At 28.8% G+C, this 25,908-nt stretch overlaps 2 protein-coding genes across 2 annotated transcripts; both read left to right on the top strand.

Moving 5' to 3' along the window:
* The first annotated feature begins 2,967 nt into the window (after window positions 1-2,967).
* On the top strand, window positions 2,968-5,526 carry LOC132935000 (uncharacterized). Its single transcript, XM_061001435.1, has 9 exons — window positions 2,968-3,202; window positions 3,339-3,539; window positions 3,659-3,811; window positions 3,875-4,024; window positions 4,112-4,210; window positions 4,319-4,375; window positions 4,820-5,064; window positions 5,128-5,305; window positions 5,369-5,526. Exons 1-9 carry the CDS (start codon window positions 2,968-2,970, stop codon window positions 5,524-5,526), a joined length of 1,476 nt encoding a protein of 491 aa, XP_060857418.1.
* A 7,790-nt stretch (window positions 5,527-13,316) lies between these two features.
* Window positions 13,317-13,880, top strand: LOC132934551 (uncharacterized). The gene has a single exon (XM_061000874.1). It carries the CDS (start codon window positions 13,317-13,319, stop codon window positions 13,878-13,880), a length of 564 nt encoding a protein of 187 aa, XP_060856857.1.
* The last annotated feature ends 12,028 nt before the right edge of the window (window positions 13,881-25,908 follow it).

Here is a 25,908-nt window from a genome sequence, read left to right as displayed (position 1 = left end):
ATTATGTCGTCCAGTCACTTCTCCCCGGGACATAGTTATACATATATTATATACCTACCTAATTTTTTTTTTAAATATGTTTAAACTTTAAACTATATGATAATGTTATGAAATGGAACAATTAGGTACATATAATATATTATGCAAAGAATATTTTTAGATTAATGGTTAATTAATATTAGATTAACTTAAAATAGGATTGATGAACAATGTACAAATAAATGAAAATCTGAGCTAGCTACCTTAGCTTAAAGATACACAAGTTTTAATTTTATTCAAATAACCTCGCAAATAACTATCCAAAAAAAAATATTAATATATTATATGTCTTAATCTTAAGATGACCAACAAGTATTTATAAATAAAAATTTACCCTTCTTCAAAAAGTCTATTCTTTTGTTTTTCAACTGTAGAATGTATCATCCCTTCAGTTTATCATTTTATTTGATGATTATACGCCCCGAAGAGCATTTAGTTAACAAAAATATAGTAAAGTAGATAAATTACATAAGTAGAAAATAAATTAATACAATTATATATAGATAACAGGTAAAGAAGTAAAGTGGTATGACTAAGGTTGGTTTATTAGGTGTAACATTCTGTGGAGAGGCTGGTTGTGACCATACGAGGTGAGATGGGTAGGGATAGAGAAAAGAGAATGGTGTCTATTTTTTTATTTAAACTATTCTGATGTTCATGTTAGGTATTTAGTTTGTGAACTACCAATTTCATACAATCCATCAAAAATGAGTAGTGCATATTATCGATTGAAAAAACATCGAAAACTTCAAAGATCTACTGAAATCGAGGCAGAGGTATTAACTCAGGTATCTACAAATGAAATACAAGATATTGAACGTGAAAATTCAAATTTTCCTTTGGAAGTTGCTATTGTTAGAAATGTGTTAAATGAATCTCAGCATATAAGACTGCCAACCAGCATTGAAGATAATAATGATTTATCTAACCTAACAGATTCATCTCTAGAGTACTTAAGTAGATCACCAGATTACAATCCAATGGATTATAAATATTTTTCTTCTTCATCATCGTCTTCTCAAAATTCATCAAACTCGGACTGTAATGATGATTATAATATATCTACTACAGTACCAAGCCTTCGTGATAAATTACAAAACTTTGTTGTGCGATTCAGAAGCAACATGACGGTTGAGTTAATTGAAAATTTGCTTGAAATATTGCGTTCTGAAAATCATCATGATCTACCTAAATCCGCAACAGGCTTACTACAAACCAAGTCTAATAAAAACATTCAAGTAATGAAAAGTTTAAAAAACACAAATGGGTCGTATGTATATTTTGGTATTGAAGAAGGACTTAAAGGTATAATCTCTGAGGAGTATACTGAAAATACCATACGATTATTATTTAACATTGACGGCTTACCATTGTACAATAGTTCAAGTCAACAATTTTGGCCTAACTTGGGACTTATTGTACACGATAAATATAACTCAAATCCATTTATTATTGCAGTGTATAGTGGTGATTCTAAACCTAAAAATGTCAATAATTTTTTAAAAGACTTTGTTCAGGAAGTAAGCTTTTTAGTTAAAAATGGTTTAAATATTCGCCAAAAATTGTTTAAAATAGAAGTTATTGGATTTTCCTGCGATACACCTGCAAGAGCATTTATCAAGAAATGTAAAGGGCATGGAGGATTTTACTCATGTGAGCGTTGTGAAACAAGGGGCAAGACAATAAATAAAAAAAGAGTGTATCCCAGCATAAACTCAAGACTTCGAACAAAAAGAAGTTTTATAAAACAACGTCAACGTGAGCACCATTTAGATGGAAGGGCTTTGCTGCTAGATATTCCAGACTTTAACCCAGTAAATTCTGTATTCTTGGACTCGATGCACTTACTTTATCTTGGAATAACAAAATGGATTTTACAGCAATTACTTGGTGCCAAAATGCGAGTTAATCGTAAATGTAAACTTTCTCAAAACAAAATAAAGCATTTCAATTCAATTTTAAACATATTTACAAGATATATATCCAAAGAATTCCAAAGGAAAAAATTAGATTTAGATTCATTTACTCACTGGAAAGCCACACAATTCAGATTTTTTTTAAACTATTGTGGGGCTCTGGTACTACGTAAAATTGTTAGCAAAAAAATGTACCATCATTTTTTACTGTTGGTAGTTGCTTGTAGAATTTTAAATGATCCTGAATTATGCGTAGAGAATATAAATTATGCTAGGGGCTTACTCAAAAAATTTGTTGAACTTCTTCCTTCTTTCTATGGATCTGATTCACAAATTATGAACAGCCATAATTTGATTCATATAGCAGATGATGTAGAATACACTAATATGCCTCTGTCTGCAATATCAGCATTTCCTTTTGAAAATTTTCTTGGAAAAATCAAACGAATGATTGGTGGTAGAAATAAGCCTTTAGCACAATTAGTTAGAAGAGTCTCTGAGCAAAAGGCATGTCCACAAATGATGATGAAAAATGCTATACACAAGAAAAAGTACCTAATAGTTAACCCTGACATTAGTCAAAAAAGCAAAAAGTATTTGAAAAGCATAATTCTACGAGGGTTTGAGTTGAATACAACAAAACCCAACAATATTGTAAAATTGGATTCTGGTCAGGTTTTTAGTATTACAAGAATTCAAAGAAAACAAAATAGTATTTATTTACATGGATATGTGTACAAGACTGTCACTGATGCTTTCAAATTCCCTTGCAAATCTACAAAAGTTGGAATTATGAAATTGGGTAGATTATCTAATAGAAAAAGAATTATTTCAATTGATAATATTTTTAAAAAATGTGTTCTCTTTGAAAATGGGAGTCAAAGTTATGCAGTGACATTACTTCATAGCTCATAACAATCTTTTAATTTTTAAATAATAACAAACTAAGCTTACTGTAAATATACATATATACATTATAATATAACAATATAAAAATTGCATTGTTCTAGACATGGACTTTAAAAAAGAAACAACCCATGTTTTAATACAATTTAGTAAAATAAGAAAATTTGATAAAACAACCATTGACTTAATACCTATATCATGGACTTATATTGAAGATGAAAAAATGTACTGCAAATATCCTAATAAAAACGAATATAACAAAATTGACCAAATGGTAAAAATGTCATCCATTTACAAGGCATCGTGGAAAAGCTTTGAAATTACACTAATAAAAGAAGCTCGTAAGTATTTCAATTGTATTAAATAGGTACATAATAATGCACATAAATAAATACTCGCACAGAACAAATGATTATATATTATAATATAAGCATATAGGTACAATATATTTTTATTTATTAAGGTTATACATTTCAGGGAATTATGATCAGGGTGTGAAGTATATGAAAAAATCATTTTCTGATATAGTCATACAGAGTAGTACCATTGAAGAAGAAAACAGTTCTGAAGGTGAAAGCGATCCAGCAAAACTAAGCGAAGACGAGCTTGGAATGTCTCTAAAAGACATCCCTTCTTTTAGTAACTCATATTCTACAAATGATATTCATAAAGTCAAAGGTAATTATTTCAATTTAATTATGTAAACAAAAATAAAGTGTTAAATCAATAATGTTTTACAATATATATTAATATAATAACCTAATGAATTTATACTTGAATAATTATATTTAAAATAGATGATGATGATACGCAGTCTGAGATGTCAACATCATCCGATTCTTTTATAATGACTTCCAAGCAAAAAAAATCTAAGAACAAGTCCTTGAGAAGCATTGCTTTTTCTAGTGCAAAAAATGTTACCACAGTTGCAGGACAAAAAGAAAGAAAACGTAATTAATTTAAATTGTATATAACCTAATGAATTGATAATTCAATAATTACATTTAAAATAGATGATGATGTGGAGTCTGAGATGTCAACATCATCCGATTCATTTTCAATGACTTCCAAGCAAAAAAAACCTAAGAACAAGTCCTTGAGAAGCGTTGCTTTTTCTTGTAAAAATGATGATGCCATAGTTGTACTGGAGAGTGATATAAACGGTAATTTATTTTAATTATGGGCAAATCTTTTGAATATGTGCAATTTCTTTGGATATCAATATTTCTGAATTTATGTCTATCTAACAGATAATGATGGTATGATACAGTTCAATCTTGCTCAATCATCTCAAAAGTCTAAAACCAAAAAAAAATCTATGCCAATTACAAAACCAAATCACAATAAATGTAAGATTTTTAACTTATAAAATGTTTCAACATAACAAAACTATCACCTTATATCATTTTCTTACAGTTATAATTATAATTTTGTTTATAATGTTTTTAAAAATGTAGCTTTAAACATTGAAAAGAAGAAACAGTGCCCAACATGTGGTTGTACATGTGCAACAGGTATATTTTCAGTCAAGTTCTTAAGGCATTCTTATAAAAGAGATCTTAAATATTCTTAGTTTCAACTATCGATATTCTAAGATTTTCCTAAAAAGTATACAATATTAACTGTTACATGTATTTTAAAATTCTATCATGCTTAAATAGTTTTAATAAAAATTAGAATGAATTGTATATACAGTGCTTGAATTAGGACAAAGTACCTCATATTTTTTAAAAATATGTTAGCATACTACTTCTAATTATATTTTAATCAATAAGATTAAGTATCATTGCATGTATGCTCATTATTTTTTCACTTTAGTATCTCTTCAAATTTTTACAATACCAAGCACATTATAATTTATTACTTTATAAGTATACTTTTTAGTGATTATCTACAAAAAAAAAAAATATTTGTTATGCCACTTACCAATTTCACCTAATGTATTTTTTTAAAATTAGGTATGCCACCTTCAGAAACTTATGTTTCAAAAGCAAATTTAGAATCGGTCAAAAGAAGCTTAGAATATAAAATCACAGAAGAGGCCAAACAAACAAGGCACTTATTTGCATCTCACAATAATATAGGAGATATTAACAAAATCATGCAAGAAGAAAACTTAGATGACATGCCCAAATTAAACTTAGAAGATTTCCAACAGTTCGATAATGAATTAAAACATAACTTGGAGTTAATAAAAAAGCTGGTAGAATTACTACTGAAACTGCACAGTTTTATTTGATTTGTAAATCTTTTTTTTATTTTTTAGAAATGTTTTATGTTGATCAACATTAAAAGTGGAGATAAATTATCTGAAAGTTTAAAAGCAGTTATTCCGAGAATAATTTCGAAGGAAGTACAATTATTATATAGTGCTTTTGGAAGGGAAACGAATGGAAGCAAGAAACTGAACTTTTCTGGGACACAATCATACAAATACTTATTAGGTATATAATATTGTTCATATTTTGTATTTTATTTTTTTAAGTGTTATTTATTTTTGATTTTAGAAACCATTACTACCAAAGACCCTAATTTAAAACTAAAGGATATTTCAAGCCAACTAAGCCGTTGGTTTTCGGGTGCTAAGGATCGTGAAGGTGGGAAGAAAGAAAGGATTTTTAAGAAAATGAAACACAGCCTTAGTAGAGAAGATAAAAGTGATTAAAATATATTAATTGTATTTAAAAAAGGTGTTGTTTAATAAAGATTTTGAAAGAACAAAATTGAATTATACTTTATAAATTATTTATATCTTAGAAACACTAAAGATCACTATAAGAACATTTTATTTTTTTAACTAGGCATAGACATGCTAAGTTATATATTAATTTTGGAAATTGTATTCAACTTTTTTATAGTTACCTACTATATTCTACCCATTTTATAATATATTTTTTTATATTTATACATACATAGGAATAGATATTAATATATTTATCATTGTTACATTGCATGTTGGCACAATACATAAACTGACAATTATAGATCATTAAAAATATATTATAAAATATTTATATAAGTTGTATTAGTAAGGGCATGCCAGCACAGAACCAGCAATGGTAGACCAATCACCAGTACAGAATATTATTGCGCCAGTAATATTACTTGGTACTGTACCAGTAATATTACTTAGTACTGCACCAATAATGTTATTCAGTACTGGTCAAAATCTGCCTGCCAGTAATATGCCAGCATTAGCCAGTACTGACGCAATGGTTCGCCAGTTGATAGAAAGTACTATTCCGGTACTAAATGTCAGTACCAGTCCAGCACTGAAAGTCATTACTGAATATTGTTATCATCCCAGACATATACCAGTACTGGTGCCAGTAGTGTGCCAGCATTAGCCAGTACTGGCGCAATAGTTTGCCAGTTGATAGAAAGTACTATTCCGGTACTAAATGTCAGTACCAGTCCAGCACTGAAAGTCAGTACTGAAAGTCATTACTGAATACTGTTATCATCCCAGACATATGCCAGTACTGGTGCCAACACTGGCTGCCAGTAGTGTGCCAGCATTAGCCAGTACTGGCGCAATGCTGCGCCTAATGTGGATTTCCGATTGGGTTATATTTATAAAGAGATTTTTTTTTCCCATAGTAGTATTTTTATTATTATGTATTTTTTTTATTTTTTTTTTATTTTGTATTAATTAATTTACTTACTTGTTACATTTTCGGGTCTTGAGCGTAAGTCATTCGATGTTTTTTCGGACAAATAATACTGTGAGTTTCCTCCAAATTCAATAATGTACCATTTTTGTTAAATGAGCCTATTTCATATTCAAATATAATCTCTTTCGTTTTTAATTTTTCAAATTTAACTGTAATTTTTTTGTAAGATGCTTATCATAACAAGTTATGTTTAAAATTTAAAATTTATCTATTTCCATTCTTTTTAAAATATTTCTATCGGATTGTCCATTCCAGAATACCATTACGTTTAATTTATTTCCATTTGAAATATAGCTTTCCATATAATCTGGTTTTAAATTATTTAAATTAGAATTCAAACTTTTCTCGAGCTGTGTACACAGGCTTCATTGAGCACTTTTTTACAGCTTAATATCCGCTTGATTTCCTTTTTAGCCAACAGTAATGCATGAACTTTCATTTCCCTTAATTGTTCAAGAAGTGACAAAAGTAGCGGCCTCCCTTCGACTTTTCGAATTTTGCACTTGTTTAAGCTGTTTGAAATGGCTCCAGATATTACCACCATACTCGGTATATTCATCATGGTAAACTCAAAATCCATGACTACGAATTTGACTTCCTTTCTATTGAAAAATTTATTATTACATTTCAATATATAAATTCCATTCTTATAGTTAAATATATACTTTAATTATATACCTACACATTTTATTATTTTATATCATTGTTTATTATTACCCTGGCATTATCGCGTATTATCTTATTCTCATTATATTAATATTTTAATTTATATATTATATTTATTTTGTATTAATTATATTTTATTTTATTTGTGGTGGTATGTCTTTTAGATTCATCCGTTGCGGTTTCCGTATAAAATTTACTTTTTTTCATTCGTACCATTTCATAACGTGGTTGTTATAACGAAGTTAGTTTACATTTATATGTAACATATATAAAAAATATTAACTTTACCAAAAATACAAATAATCCTAACGTTACATAATATAACAAATAGTTGCGTTTATCGTTAATTATGTCCTGTCCTGATTGTTTCTCTATCTTACTATCAATCATGTTTTGAACCTCGTCTAGCGAGTCTGATATTTCATGAATTCGCCTTAATTTATGATTATCATCCTTAACTACTAACCTAGGTAGATTTATAACTTTTATTTTATTAGGGACCGTGAATATTAAATTAGCCGACCCTATCTGTGGTATAAAATTTACGTAATATTTATGTTTTATATCTTGCGTTGGATTCAATATTATATTGTTTCCGTATGCCCTAGATTCTGGAATTAGGTTAATCAGTCCTCGATTATTTATCTTTGTATATATGGTTCCATAGTCCCTCGACATGCAATAGTTAATGTTTCACCTATAGTATATATACACGTGTTTGCGTATCTTAATTTATAAAAAATATTTTTCGATAAATTTAATATTCTCACTTCACATGTTTTTGGTAGTATATCGGGGTTTTTAAATAATGAAATTTCACATGGCTTTTTATTATTTGAATGAACAACAGGTGAAAATTCTGGACATACCGTGAAAATGTCTGTTTCTGTGCAATGCAATAGTTGCGTTTCAGTGAAATTTGTGTATTGCTCACGGTTTTTTGGTATCCCTACATATTGGAATTCAGGTTTAAGAATAACACTGTAATTTTTATCCAATATTCCGTTTATAATTGTTTCTACAGGTTGAGGTATTGGTAATATTTTATAGAATGTTAGTTCTAACTCTGTTACCAGTGGTATTTTTATTACAAAAACTATTTAATTTCCACTATAGAACACTGCCATTTTAGTAATTTTACTTAGTCAATTCAAGTTAATCGGTAATTTTAATTTAATTCGCGTTAAGTGATTTGCTAATTCGCATGGTGTCATTAAACTTGGGTGCAACACCCCCGTCCTTGCTGCCGTAATTACTGAATTAATTGTTGTCGTTGTAGTAAGCCAGTTACTACTTAACAACATCATTGTAATATAACAGTAATTATACTATACTATAGATTAGCTATACTGTAATTCGGCATAAATCGGATATTAGAAACGGAAATAGGATTTCCTACTGTTTAGCATGAGAAGACAGGCTCACTGAATAATATAATTACTCGGGGAGTCCTGTGAACGACAATATTCAAATATAAAAATACAAAATAATGGTTATTTTAATTACAACGCTGTACGCGACGATGTTCAATATAGAAATATAAAATAGTAGAATGATTATTCAATTGAATCATAGATTAGCATTTTTAGCAATACGTAGAAATATAAGGAAGTCATAAAATGCGTGGGCCGGAACGCTGGTCACACACATCACATCCGTGAGCCGAGATACAGTATCTATAGGCAAGGGGTACGGGGAACTTCATATATAAGGGAGCCCGAATCGGCCTGTTTTCAGACGTGTACTACCACCCATTAGTGCAAGCACCTTCACGCCACTCTGTACGAGCATATTTTTGACTTAGAAAAATTATCAACAATATAATAAAATTCACAATAAAACAACAACTGTCTTTTATTTATTATCAACCATGACTACAACATCAAACAAATTGTCTGCGACCTGCAACTATAATATCTTGGCAGCCACTTATCTACTATCAGTACTACGATAGTAGGTACCAAGCTACCGAGAATATTACACTGGCGCAGTCGAAAAAGGAGGTTCAAGGAGTTTCAAGACGAGGCGAGCAGTCGAAGCGGCGGATTTAAATTTCCAAAGGCGAGTCTAGCAGTCAAGGCGGCTACATTCAACTTCGGAGATCCAGTACCGACGCAGCGGCTACACCACGTCAGCAGCTCCACGGAGGTAACAGTTGAGGTCTGATCAACCAAGGCGACTCCGGAATCAACGAACAATTCAAGACGGGCCAGCAGACAATCAACGAAAATAAACAACAATTAAATGACAATATAGCACTGGCAAGAAGGGTCATCAATGAATTTTGGGAAATGAATAAAGGAATAAACAAGGCAACATGGGCACAATATTTGAATATTAATAATTATAGGTTGTATAGACTAAAAAATGGTGACAATATTGAAAATAATGTTAGTAATAACAATATTAGCATTAATAGTAGTATTAGTAGGGAAATGGTTAATAATAGGACACGGGAGCCTGTCATTAGAAATATTAACATGACTGAAGCCGCTGGACTGTGGTGGTCGGATAGTGATAGTGATAATGATAATTTAAGAAATATAACACCGAATAATACAATTAGTAATATGGACGAGTTGGATGAATTTAGCGATAGCGATAGTAATATTGACATTTATAGGAATATACATAGTAGTGATTATGAAAACGATGTTATAGATTTACTTAATGTTAGAAGTAATGTAGCTATAGAAAGTATTTTTAATGAAGTAGAAGATAGGTATATAGTTAGGAATAATGATAATAATCAGTAAAAAAAAAAAAAAAAATGAGATGGCACTAATTAATTTTGATAGTTGGCGGTATAGGAACGGTGGGAGTTGCCACCATATTCTGAACGAACAAGCAACCACCGGAACTCACCGACAACAGATTATAAATTAATTAGTTCAATTTCAAACGCGATAAGTACGCGTATTTTGTCCGGGCCGATGAGATGATACGAAAATAATATATATATTAGAAATTATTTCAACAAGATAAAACAAGTTTGAAACTAATGTGTATATGTTAAGGTGAATGACGACATTTGGTGAATGTCGAAATTCACCGGTGAATGTCACATTCACCGAAATTTCTGGTGAATGTCAATTTCTTCTTAGATGTAGACATTCACTGGTGAATGTTGACATGCACCGTCTGTTTTTGGTGAATGTTAATATGTTGTAAAAAAAGATGAATACCTAGTGATAAAATAATTTTTACAAATTAATTAACCATCAGTTAGGTTAGACTTTCCCCTTAAACTTGAGAACGTCTTCAACACATTTGTTATATTTTTCAGTACTCAAATAAAAATTGTTGTCTTCTCTTTTTGTACTTAATATAGCGTTAAATTTTTCGTAAAAAACTTCTCGTATGTTCTCCATTATACACGTGAACAATTAGTAGGTATCTCGAACGTATCACAAATTCAATCAGTCACAACAGTCTACCTTTTCGTTCGTGTAAGCAAGGTAAATGAAATACGTCGACACTGGTCGATATAAACGTATTTTTCATCACTACTAAATTAGGTACGATGACTGACGTATCGCCAATTATGCGATTAAGCAAAAGCTTAGTGTGTGTGAGAGAGAGAGAGATAGGTAGTGGGTACAGGCAGACAGACACATACCGTAACGTTAAATACCTAAATGTCTATGATAATATTATATAGATCATTAAACACCGTTCGATTAAATATTGTGTGAACAATATCATATCTATAAACATTTACTATCTTAACGTATGAAACGATAACGTCTATACTCCAATTCTAACTAAAAATGTCTAACATTCACCAAACTTCAATTGTGAATGTCAACACTCACCGATAATCGTTGCGAATGTTGACATTCACCGGTGACTGTTGGCAAATTTTTAATATTCATTCAAAATGTTGACATTCACCAAAAACAGCAGTGAATGTCAACTTTCACCGGTGAATGTCAACATTCACCAAATGTCGTCATTCACCTTAACATATATATATATTGTTTTAGGTTATCTCTGATTACGGCAGGACATGGTCAAATTCCATATAGGGTGGAAGAATTTAGAAATCAAACACTGATGTATTATGAAAACTACGGTACGGTTCGGTTGACGGGAGCGACCTGGCAACTGATCACGTATTTACCATTAAAAAATTATGACCTTAGGCATGACAAATTACAATTGGAAATAAGTATAATAACTAATCTTTGTAAAAACAGCGCAACAACGCTAGAAATGTGTTCTAGGCTAGACAATATCTTTAAAGTAATGTTTCAAGAAATTTCCTTACAACGAGAAAAAATGTACGAATCGATAGGTAGGTACACCGAACAATCGGAAACAACCACGTACACAAGTAGGAAAAGGCGGGGTCTAATAAATTTCGTAGGTTCGGCCATGAAAACATTATTCGAGGTATGTGATGAAGAATGTGCAAAAGAATCGGTAGAAGAAATAGGTAAAATAGAACGAACTAACGAACGCATGTTACACATACTTAAAGACCAAACTACGGTAGTTAAATCTACTGTAAAGGGGATTAGTACCACATCGGATGAAATAAATAAATTATACAATGAATTAGTAAATAAAAAAGATATAATAAACGAAGTAATTAACAAAACAAACACGTTAGAAGCATTAGTTTTATCAAATAAAATACATGGTATATTCACAGCACTATTATCGCAATATTCAATGGAAACGCAATCGATAGGTGCTATTATAACCGCGGCTAGGACAGGGGTAATACACCCAAGTTTAATGACACCGCGATAAATGGCAGATCATTTAACGCAAATTAAGTTAACTTTACCTATTAATTTAAATTTGCCTATGGGCACAAATCCGAATGAAATTTACGAATTAAGTAAAATTACAAAAATGGCAGTGTTCTATAAGGATAGTCAAATAGTATTCGTAATAAAACTTCCGCTGGTTACCGAATTAGAGCTCACGTTGTTCAGAATATTTCCAATACCACAGCCGGTCGAAACAATGATAAACGGAATAAAGAATAAAAATCATAGTATTGTTTTAAAACCAGAATTCCAATATGTAGCGATTACAAAGAATAGAGAACAATATACCACGTTCACAGAAACTCAGCTTTTACATTGTACAGAAACAGAAATATTCACAATAGGTCCAGAATTTTCACCAGTCGTTCACTCGAACAACAAAAATCCATGTGAGATAGCTTTATTCAAAAATACGGATGTCTTGCCAGAAACATGCGAGACGGGAGTCCTAGTATTATCGAAAGACATATTTTATAAATTAAAACATGCAAACACCTGGATATACACAACAAAGGGTGAAACATTGACTATTGCGTGTAGGGAAAACTCGGAACCATATATTACGAAAATACGGAAGCAAGGATTAATTTGGCTAAGCTCAAAATGTAGAGCGTACGGAAACGATATTATTTTAAATCCGACACAAGAAATAAAATCAAAACACTATGTTAACTTCATACCCGAAGTAGGACAGGGAAAAATATCATTTAAAGTATCCGATAGAATAAAGAGTATGAACCTACCTAAGATAATGGTTAACCAAGATTCACATAAACTCGAAAAAATACACGAAATAGCACAATCGTTAGATAAGGTGCAACAACAAATCGACAATGAAATATTAACACAATCAGGACAGTTAGAAGTAAGCGATACGCGTAACTATTTATTTTATTTAACATTGGGCTTGATAGTATTCTCGGTCATGTTAATCATTTTTATATACATAACGTATAAATGTAGGCTTACTTCGTTGCGACGTCCACAATATGAAATGGTACGATTAGGTAGAAGTAAACTCTGTACGGATGATATCAAAGTTGAACAAAAGTTTAATAAGGTAGACGAACAAAATACACTCGGAGGGGAAGATGTACCACCTCAAATAAAATAGCCTAAGAAGAAATATTTTATTAGAATATATACATGGTTAGGTTAGGTTAGGTTGTTATATAATTAGAATATATATGTAGAAAGTATTAGAAACTTTATAGAAAATATTTACACAAGTAGTTAGAAATAGTAAAATAGAATAAAACACATTAATTGTAAGTTAATAATGACATTAAATATATTATCGACTTTAAATTAGAAGGGAAGTCAAGTTCGTTGTCATGGATTTTGAATTCACCAATATGAGGAGAACAGACATTGTGCTAATATCAGGAGCAATATCGAACAGCTTAAACAAGTGTAAAATTCGTAAACTCGAGGGGAAGCCGCTTCTCTTGCCACTCCACGAACAGATAAGAATTATGACTGTTCGTGAAACACAGTTGGCAGAGAAATCGATAAGGCGGATTTTTCACAACAAAAAGGAAGTAGAGACGACCTGCTTAGCGCAACTTAACAAAAGTCTGAATTCAAAATTAAATAACTTAACACCAGAATTCATAAAAAATTATATTTTGCGTGGAGATAAGATAAATGTAGTGGTATTGTTTGGGGGATCATACGATAGGAATATTTTAAGTAGATTAGGGTTAGGACATATAGAAGTACTAAACATTAGATGCTATGATCTGAATTTCGATGGGGACTTCTACATGATATTAGAAAAATCAAGGGGAAAAATAACTGAAAGAATTTTCGAATTTAATATAGGTAGAATCCAGAAAAATGGTATGCTGTTGAATTTAACGGAAGCGCATAGCGGCGTATGTACACAAAAAACATAAAATAACATACGCCCACGACCCAAAGACTGATGTGAGATTTACAAAATGCATATTCAACAGAATGGTTAAGGAATATGGGTACCAAAATTTGGTGAAACAATTCCAACCAATATAGACAATACCACGTACCTAGCACCACGTTGTAAAATATAATTTTTTTCGAATTTATAAATCTTATTATAGCAAATAACAAAGTAGCTTAATTAACATACTAAAGTAAATATATATAGAAAAAGAAGTAACGCTAGATATTAATAATTAACTAATATAATACCACAAATAGTAATTTTAGTTGCATTAATTTCAGAAAAAAAAAGAAAGAAATAACATTAGGAATCGGGCGGTAAATAATAGGGGCATATTTTGTCTATTTTATTGGAGACTGACAAATGGTGCACTATTATGCACCGAACGGTTTGACCACTTAAGGGAAAATGTTGGAATTGGATCGTTTGGTGATTGGTTGGAAAAATCGTGTGAATAGCAGATTTGTTAACGGGATCACCAAGGGACCAAATGGCCATGATAAATCACAATAAGAAATTACAAAATCTTATTAGTTTAGCCAGTGTCGCGGGAGGATGCTTTGAATTGCAGCACACTCTGGCGACACGGGTTCAATTAGCAAGATGATATCATTGCGAAAATAGAATAGAATAGAATCGATTTAATACTAGTCTTGATCATGTAATAAAACTTGAATACAATAGTTTATTGTTGGACTGGACCTGTAGTAAAAAGATATAATCCAATTACAGTATAGGGATAGTAATATTAACTAGATATAAAATATAATGATATAGCGATTAATGGAAAATATATATATAGAAGCAAACGTAAACGTAGAATGAAGAAAAGAAAAAAGAAAGTTAGGAACATATTAGCATATATTGGCGTAATTAACATGGTGTTGGAATAAGAATATATTAATCTAACTTATTTAAAATATAATTAACATGGTAATGGAAAATAAAATATAGTAAACACCACTATTTTATCATATATATATATATTGCACGAAAAAAAATATATTGTACTAGTTTTTAAGAATTCATGTTATATTAAAATATTATTACACATATTATATTAACACTAAGATAAGATTATTGATGTAAACAAAAACACAAAAAAAAAAAAAAGAATATATTGTTAAATCACATAAGATACTAACCTAGATAATAAGCAAAATGTATACTGTAATATTGTGGATTATAACCTGTATTTTGTCAATAATAATCAATATGGTAAAATGTACCACATAACTATAATGATGTATTCAATGTAAAACATAAAATGTAAACATGTGATAATTGAATGTAATGTAATAATTGATATATGTAAAATTTGTAATCATAGGAAAGTGCTTGAACTAATGGAGGAAGTTTGAGTTAATTTTTCTCATTTTAGACGATAAAAATCAACTTTTAAAGGGGGAGATGTAGTAAGCCAGTTACTACTTAACAACATCATTGTAATATAATAGTAATTATACTATACTATAGATTAGCTATACTGTAATTCGGCATAAATCGGATATTAGAAACGGAAATAGGATTTCCTACTGTTTAGCATGAGAAGACAGGCTCACTGAATAATATAATTACTCGGGGAGTCCTGTGAACGACAATATTCAAATATAAAAATATAAAATAATGGTTATTTTAATTACAACGCTGTACGCGACGATGTTCAATATAGAAATATAAAAGAGTAGAATGATTATTCAATTGAATCATAGATTAGCATTTTTAGCAATACGTAGAAATATAAGGAAGTCATAAAATGCGTGGGCCGGAACGCTGGTCACACACATCACATCCGTGAGCTGAGATACAGTATCTATTGGCAAGGGGTACGGGGAACTTCATATATAAGGGAGCCCGAATCGGCCTGTTTTCAGACGTGTACTACCACCCATTAGTGCAAGCACCTTCACGCCACTCTGTACGAGCATATTTTGGACTTAGAAAAATTATCAACAATATAATAAAATTCACAATAAAACAACAACTGTCTTTTATTTATTATCAACCACGACTACAACATCAAACAAATTGTCTGCGACCTGCAACTATAATATCTTGGCAGCCACTTATCTACTATCAGTACTACGATAGTAGGTACCAAGCTACCGAGAATATTACATCGTCAATGATTACGTCATCTTTAAAAGACGTGATATATTATGGAAATTAAGTAAAATGCCATTTTATAATATTACAAATAGCTATGATGACAAATAAGATCAATTGTAATGTTAAATACTTAGTCAACATATTATGTTTAACTATTTGGCAGGACGTAGAAGTATATACATGAATAATCATTATTCGTGAATCAATAGTCGGGGACAAAAAAAATTCTAGTTAATGAAAAAATTCTATTTTTAAATGCAGAAACCAAGACATACCTTCGAGCTATCGAAAATTCGACTTATGTTTATAGTCGTTAGAATTATTGAGGTTCAGCTGTAATGACCAATACGTTTTGATTTTTAAACCAGTGATTTCTGAAAAAAACAATTCAAACGTCTTTTCGTGGCTGGCCTTAACGAGTTAAAAAGTTAAAGTTAAGTTACTTTTGACTGAGTTACATGACGATTTATTATTATTTTTTTTAGCGATTTCTTACTTGGCAAGTATAATTACCTCCGTTTCTCCACGTTAATTACCTATGTAGTTATGTGAAAGCATCTAATGCGGTGGGTGAAACCGGCTGAGACCGTCGGCACAAGGATTTTAATGTATTACAATGGTAAGTGTCACTCAGGTACCTATGTATTGGAATTTATGTATAAATGTATGATACGTTTTATAATTTTATTATTTATTATAAGATTAACTATACTTAAGACTATAAATTTTGGGCTCGGGACTCACCTAAGGTTATTTTTCAGTACTATTTTACTAATCAATAATCATCTTTTTATATTTAAAGATTAACTAGTTATACCTTAAAACCCTTTTTATTCTCGTACGTAGGTTGAAAGTTACACGTTTTCGCCAAAAGTGTACATTTCCCTTTTCCACCAATTCACTTTTCCTCCAAATCCAAAAAGTTCATCTAGTATTTAAATATTATATAATACCTATACAATATGCTATATGCATGTCAGTCATATTATAATTTTCATATAAAATTAAAATTATTTTCTAAATTAAATACAGGATTCCTAATAACAGTTTTTCTTACTACTATTAAAAAGTTTGTACTACCGTAGTTTCAACCTAATGATAAAGTTATCACTGATAAACGGAATTATTTCCCAAACGCTATCGATTTATATTGCTAATCTTGTTTGTTGTATCAGTTATATTGAAAATTGAAGTCCATTTCCCTGGCACCCCAACTATTGAAAATTTGAACGAAACCAAGAGCCTTTATTTGTGCGTCGTTTGTGCTGATTTGTGCAGAAAGTTACTTCATTTGTGCTTTTGGACTTTTCGAGATACAGACGTTTTTGTTAGGTGGTGCTGGGGACCTTTTGTTTTCGAAATGAAACCAAGAGCCTTTTTTTGTGCATCATTTGTGCTGATTTGTGCGGAAAGTCGCGTCATTTGTACTTTTGAACTTTACGACATACAAACGTTTTTATAGGGGGAGCTGGGGAAAGGTTTACACCCCCACTTTTATACTTCATAATTCGAATGGTACCATTGATTTGTGTTAGTTAATCTTTAGTAGATTAAAATGAAAAATAATTATCTTTTAATTAAATAAACAGTGAGTATTACAAACTTGATATGGCGTAATAAATATAAAAATATAACGGACATTATCAATATATTATAATGAAACCGTTTAATTCATACAACCTTGTATATATTAAATTATAAAATATATGATCATCATATTTTTTTTTAATAAATGAAAACAAAATTAATAGTCCAACCTTATAAGTACACAAATAATATATAGACATCAGAAACATAAATAATAACTACGCACTTAAGATACCTGAACAAACAATAAATAAAAATTATTCCAATAAAAATAAACATAAAACATTTTTTTTTTCATATTTATAAACAATTAAATAATATTCAATAGGTTATAATATAATTTGTATACAATTGTATATATTTGATAATATTCATCTAATCATCTGTAAAATAATAAAATATAACGAACAATCGAAAATATTGTACCTATAATCAAAATAAACCATTTTTATATTTGCAATCAATTGTTTAGCATACATTATACACTATACACAGATTATGAATAATTAAACTATTAAACACGCAGATAATGCCTTAAAAACAATAGAGAAAAATAAAAATACAAATAAACAAAAAACATTTTTTTTTTTTTTTTATATTTACCTCGGTAGGTACTTATAAATAATTAAATATTATAATTTATAATTATATAGTATTATTATATAAATTGTCCTTCGCCGATCCTGCAGACGTCGAAGATCCGGAGGTAAACGTTATATCTCTTTTTTATTTTTAAACTAGAAGTTTATTGTACAGAATTACTTTTAAACTTAGGCTTCCTAGGTCCCTAATCGTTTGTAGAAATTTTTATAAATTGTTATTTACTATTAATTAGGCTTGTAATTTTGATATATTTTGGCTGTGTTATAATATTGTTTGTTCAACAAGTTTCAATCAGTAACTATGCTAGCGTTCCTAAGAGCTTAAAAGATGATGTCCACCGGAAATCTCGAATATATATAAATGTAATGAAGAAAATGATTCCTAATCATTACTAAAAAGTACTAATATAACTATGTTATACACCTGTAATACGGAGATAACAAATATCTATGTAGCGTACTCTTAAACGATATATTTATCTAAATAATCGTTTATTTTTTATCTAATTCATTGGTTTTTAGGGTTCCGTCTAAGGCTATATCTCATGAATCATGACAGTTAGAAAGTTGAAATTTTCACAGATTATATATTTCTGTTGCCACTATAACACAAAATACTAAAAATCCTAGAATATATAATACAAACGGTGTTGCCACTTGCCATCATGTTTATAAATGTGACTATATACTTCGTGCGTGAGTCTGACTCATCCTACATTTCAACATTTGGCATTGTATTCCACGTTTTTATTATTAAACTATTTGTTTTGATAACATATATATATAAATATTAATTCAAAATATGTTCCCGTGAATAATATTTTTTAACTGCAATAAAATAACTAAAAAGCTTTTTGACTTACCTGACTGTACTAAAAAATGTTATACACAGTATAATATTCTGAGTGGAGCAATAAATGTATTGATTATAGTCATTTTACAATGATACAATTATTTATGTGTCTGTGTACACGATAAATAGTCGAAATTATGATTTTATTTTCAACTTCAGTATCTTGTTCAATGGGAAGTTGAGTGTAACAATTTTTTTTTAATAATCATTTAAAGTTCAAATTTTGACAGAACTTGTCAAATTAAAAATTTAAAAATGTATTAAATTTAAAAATTGTATAGGTAAGGATTAACAATTTAAAACAAGGTTCCACATAGACATAAGTAGATTATTCTGTAACCCAAAAATATAAAAACGCAGTTTTTTTTAGTTTTTTTATGTTCAAATTTGTTAAAAATAGATATTTAAACGAAGAAAAACGATATTAGTTTTGTGTTACATTTTAAAAATATTACTCGAGTGTACTTGAAGCTTTTAAAATATATTGTTATATTTTATACACACAATGACATTTTCAAATGCAATTTTTTCGCCAAAAATAAATTTAAGTAGTTATTTTACTGTAGTAGGCACCTAATAGTAAGCCTATTATAGATTAGGTTAGCTACCTATAATTACAGTAACAACATTTTAATAAGACCATGCTTTTTCTGAGTCGAATTTTAAGACTGCATTTTATATCTATTAAAATTTTTAAAAATACGGGTATTTTTTATTTTTATAAATGATGGCTTGAAGGATCCAAAGTTGACTTTATAACCAAATGAAATCTATTTTCAAAATTATCACTGTGAAACTCAGGTCAGTACGTTAGGCCTTATTTATAAAATTTGTCAGTGAGATAATTTAGATTTTAGTCGTTTTATGACACGCGCATGCGAGAGCTGAGAGGGTAACGTTAACCCAGCTCGCTGTGAAAGGGTTCAAAATAGACTTTACAGTTAATTAATATATGCTTTCAATATTATTATAGGAGTGAAACTCAAGTTAGTACGCGTTGAAAAAATTTCTTATTCTGATTCAATAATAGGTATATGAAACATCAAACATGTATATTACAAAACGAGCTTCGCGCAGCTAGCTTTGGAAAACAATGCAAAGTGCATCGAAATCCCAGTTGTAAAATTATGTGATTTGATTTATAAAGCATTACGAGCGAGGAAACGTTTTTTTTTTTTTTTTAAAACAGATCCTTGGTTACTTGTGGTCTATTTTTAATAGTCTTTATCTAAAATAATACAACACATAATTTATTATAAAATAATTTTTTCAATTTTTAATATTAAATTAATTGACCATTTACATTTGAAAAGCTGTTTTCTGCAAATTTCCGAGTTCTTTGTAAGTCATAAATTAATTTGAAAAAGCATTTTGGAAGTTACAACTATAGCTAATATATCAAGAATTTGCAGGCATGACGAACGGTTGTTCAGGCTTGACTGTTTATAATTTCATTGAATAAATAGTTTTTATAATATAAAACGTTGAACGAGTTTTTTTGGACATTTTATGCGGATGTGTAAACCGTCAATGCACCCGATACAATTAGGAATATTCCACAGTATTTCGAAATCGTGAATCGAAATCTGGTAAATCATATTATTGTTTGTCGGAAAAGGCATATAGGTATTTATCCAAAAACATTCCATATATAGTGTTACATGTTTCATAAATTATTCCACTGATCGGGTTATGTGCTATACGAAATGAAAAGGCTAATGATCTATAAGAAGTTCCCGTTGATAGAAACCTCAAACATAATTTAAAATGTGTAAGTATAGGTAATCTAAACCTAATCTCGTGCTTAAAAAACACCTAATCATATCAAAAATCATATATTATAATCATTTTATACAGGTTGTAACAGGAAGACCTGACAAATAACTATTTTGTTCTAATAAATAATTAAAATTTTTTTTATTACATAGGTACCTAACAACATTTTTAAAATATTATTTTTGGAATTTACTGACATGAGTATATTTCTTTAATATTTCTTAATCATTTACTTTTCACAATTTTTGCCATACATCTAAGTAGTGTAATTTTTTTTCAGGTCTTCCAGCTTTTACACTTATATATATATATAGAGAGTATGTAATATAGAGTGTAACAGAAAGGCTTAAAGAATAAAATAACTTTAATTCTAATATTTTAAAAAAAAAAAAATTAATTTACAGACGCTTACCTACTTTACACGTGTAGTACAACATTTTTATTTTTATTTTTTAATACAGAAAACAAAAAAATTAAATCTGATGTAAATTTTTATCAAAAGTTCAAAATAGCCTATTTTAGATTTTGTTCTGAGCAATAAATCTATTGATTTTAAAATAATGTTATTTTTTCTGAGCGTGTACACGATAAGTTGTCGAAATTATGATTTGGTTTTCAATTTTAGTATTTTTTCTTTTATTGTGATTTTATTTAAAAAAGCATTACGAGCAAAGCGATCGGGTATTTTTTAATATTATACTGGCCCTTTGTAGTATAATTTTAATAAGCCTTATTTATAATAATGCCAGAATTGAATACCAAAATTTAAAATTGATTGTACTAATGATAGATAATTATTAGATATATAATAAGTTTATGTTGATTACTAAATAATAATTTGTATCTAAAATCCTTTAGAATATAAAATAATCTTCTAATGGTTCTTGTTAAAAATGTATATGAGTATACCATTTCAAATTATTATCATAATGTAACCCAAGGTATTAATATTATCTACTTCCACTAATAAGTAATAATTTACTTTGCAGTTGGAGTAAGTATAAGAAGATGAATGAACATATATTTTTTTCTCATGTATAATATGATTTGCATTATTAATTCTGAAGTGGATATATTTAGTTTTATTTAGATTTAGTTCCAATAAGTTAATATCAAACCATGATTTGACATGGTTTACAATCATGTTTACCCTAGAATATAGTTCATCATATAATTTATCAGACATATAATATAACAGTATCATCTACGAAACAAATTAATTTAGCATTTAGCGTTAAGTTAAATAAGCTATTAATAAATATAATAAAGAATAATGGTCCTAGGACTGTTTCTCGCGGTACACCATGAGTCACTATTAAAGGATTACTATAGGTACTATTTATTTTAATTAACTGAGCTTTGTTAATTAAATAGGAACTTAATAGTTCAAGAGTACTACCCCGAATCACCAGATTTTCAAATTTTTTTTTTAAATAATTCATGGTTTATTGAGACAAAAGATTTGATTTGAATTATACAAATTTATTTTTTCTACTACTGTTGGTAAAGAAAAAAAAATTATAAATATAGATTTTATGAAATTGTCTTACAAATTATTATGAGTTTGAACAAAATTAAATATGAACTAATAAATGTAAAATCTAATATTATAGCTTACAGACACTGAATAATAAATTAATAATAAAATTGCAAATTATGAATTAGTTTTTACATATTATAATCTTTTTTGTTGCAATATGTAAAAATCTATTTAAGTTACCATAATTACATAATTACTGATTATACACTTTGACAAAGACTTATATGCATATTTAGATGATAATAAACTAATATAAAAAATATTAACAGTGGTATAAATCAAAATCGTGAATATAATATTATTATAAAATATCAACTTAAACAATTTAGGATATAATAAATTCAAAATAATTAATTACTACCTACAAATTAATTTAATATTTTATTACTTTCATTTTACATTTTTTTACACATTACATTTAGATTTTAATTTTACAATAATAAAATATGTGAAAATAGTTTAAAGTTAAAACACTCATGGATTAAACTAAATTTATTGAAACTATGACAAAGATTAAGACATATTTATAGGCCTCTGTACTTGCCTTAAAAGTAATATCGACTTCTCCACTTCAAAATGATTATTGAGGATACTAAACTCAATACTAACAAAAAATATTAAAATAATGATAACAATTTGAACATATTTGTCTTAAGACTAATAGCAGTGTACTCTTGAGAAAATACTCTTCATTATAGTAACCTATCATTGACATTTAGGAAATAATAAACAAACATTACTAATTCTAGATATTAATAAATAATTTATTTTTTTGAGATTATACTTTATAATTTTTTTACTTATAATACTACAAATTTAATATCAGTACTTTATTACTGTACTAAATGTAGTTTAATGTAATATTATGTCCCTCTGATTCTTGATTAAGCTTAGATTATTAAAACTATGACAAAGATTCAGGCATAAATGCATAATAATATATTTCTAAACTTGTCCCTTAAACGTAATTCAAATATTTCTACTCATAACCCTAATATTACTAGTAAAATGAATGTTAAAGTTCAATGAATAAATTTTAATTTTAACTAAAAATAATTCAATAATTAATTCTAAAACTGAGAAACAAAAATTAATATATATATTTTTTAAATTTAATTTCTATTGATTTGGTTACTTAATAAACATTACATTTTACATTTTTAAAGTTTGCAAATTTAGATGTAATTAAGTTGTCTTAATTATTGATTAAGTTCAAACTTTAAAAACTATGACAAAATTCATTTTTAAAAGGATTTGTACTTAAAGAAATAATCTAAAAAACTACAGAATAATTTTAAGTAAACTAACTATTATTTAATACTTAGTATAAAATTTGTACACTAAAAAACTCTAAAGTAAAATTATTGAAACTATGACAAATTTTTGTATTCATGATTTGAATATTGTAATTTAATATTTAACTTCCACATTGAAGATGTAATAGCTTAAAAATAATGAACAAAATAAAAAACTATTATACCCCGCACCATGAGAGAATGCAACTGCTCGCCGACCAAACAGTGTTGTGTCTTCGAATTTGCTGCCGAATACCATGAGTGTCTGCCGTAACATGTTACATATATGGCATTATAATTCTCACTCTATTTACATTACGTGTGACTGCCTTCATGCGTAATAGCATATTAATTGCATTCACAGTGTATACGGTAACTGATGATAGCTTTATAGATTAGATTAAAGTACATAAACTTTTTTTTTAACACTGTTTGGAGTTTCTTGATCAGTTTCTTCTTTTTGTTTAAAATATGCAGATTCTTGAGTAAAGACATTGTCATTCAACATCATATCCATATCGACAGCGCCTCTGAGACACAGGATGAATCCCTTCAGACGAATTGGTTTATTAATTTAATTAAATTAGTAGGTCACAGCACCAGCACTTTAAGAGGCTGTCTGTTGGGTTGTCAAAAAAATTATGTGATGATAGCTGGGAGACTAAAGAGTAAAGGATACAACTACTGTTGGAATTTGGAGTGAAACCTATTATAATGGATTTTGGTTGGTTGGTCGTTGGTCCACTGTTTCTATTTTTAAGGCTTTGTGTAGATTAATTTGTGACGTACCAGGGTGCTCGAAGCTAAAATAAGTTATGCACATACAATGTATGACAACATTTAGGTAGGCTAGGATATACAAAAATTAAATTAAATTATTTAAATTTTTGATTTCAAGTTTTAAACTAGGTTTTAAATAATAATCCAAAATATTATTCATTTCCCAGGAATTGATGTTATTAGTAGAAACTGAGAATTTGAAAATGAAAATTTTTAATGTACTTAACAAAAAGGTACCTAGTAGAATTTTGTAACTTTTCAATTGTAATTTGTCCAACACTGGTGCTTGCACTATTGATTTTTCGTCCGATTACAAGTGGGTACTGCATAGGTAGGTACAATACTTATAGTGTAGCTACTGACAGTTTTGGTGGTTGTTGTTGTTGCTGCTGCTGTTGTTGTAGTGTTTTTAACATTTTTAATGGAGTTTCTAGTTGTTCCTCTTTTTTTCCCCTGTTCCTTTAAGTGTCTATTGAGAAAAAATATTTTTTATATAACAACTTAATATTATGTAGTATATTCAATTTAGGTTCTATTTTTACCTCAACACCATTAACAACCTGATCAGGAGGCAATGTTCCATATTTCTTTTGTGTATATGACAACATTTTATTTTTAAGAAGTTTCAGTGCATTGTCAATCTTGTCCATATGAGTCAAAAGTGAGGTACATTTCATACACAGTTGATCAACAGGGGTTACAATAACCACAAATTCATCTCATACATTTTTTCTTGGTATGGTAGATAACTATGTGGTGAAATGCTTGACCACACCAAGTGTAGCTTCACTATACAATTGTTATAACAAAAATAACAGAAAACCATCGTATCTAGAAAAAAAATGTAATTTTCTAAGTTATAGCTGTAACTAACATAACAATAACTAATAGATTATTAAGAAAACTATTAGACATATAATATGGTACATTATACCCTTAACTTTATAATAGTTCTTTACTTACAATATTTAATTATACAATCATCATCATAGTAAAGTACAAACCAAAATGATATAGCCTAGCTTAAAACCATTAGATACCTATTTTAGTATAAGAAAGGTTGTGTTACAAATAGAAAATTGAAATCATTTCCTAATTAAAGAAAAATACCTAAGAAAAATGTACTATCTGTATTTTTAAGGCTTTGTGTAGATTCAATTGTAACGTACCAGTATGTTCGAAGCTAAAATAAGTTATGAACATAAAATGTATGGCAATATTTAGGTGGGCCGGGATATGCAAAAATTAAATTAAAATCAATTATTTAAAATTTTGGTTTCAAGTTTTAAAATAGGTTTTAAATAATAATCAAAAATGTTATTCATTTCCTGGAAAATGATGTTATTCGTAGAAACTAGGAATCAAATATAAAATTAATTATGACTTATAAGTAAACTACCTATACCTAGTGTAAAATAATAATTAATAATATTATTTGAAATATTTTATAGCTAAAATAC

The sequence above is a fragment of the Metopolophium dirhodum genome, chromosome 1 (genome assembly GCF_019925205.1).
Source record: "Metopolophium dirhodum isolate CAU chromosome 1, ASM1992520v1, whole genome shotgun sequence".
Taxonomy (NCBI): Eukaryota; Metazoa; Arthropoda; class Insecta; order Hemiptera; family Aphididae; genus Metopolophium; species Metopolophium dirhodum.
Note: the sequence above shows the minus strand (reverse complement) of the source record. Positions and strands in the feature narration are given on the sequence as shown.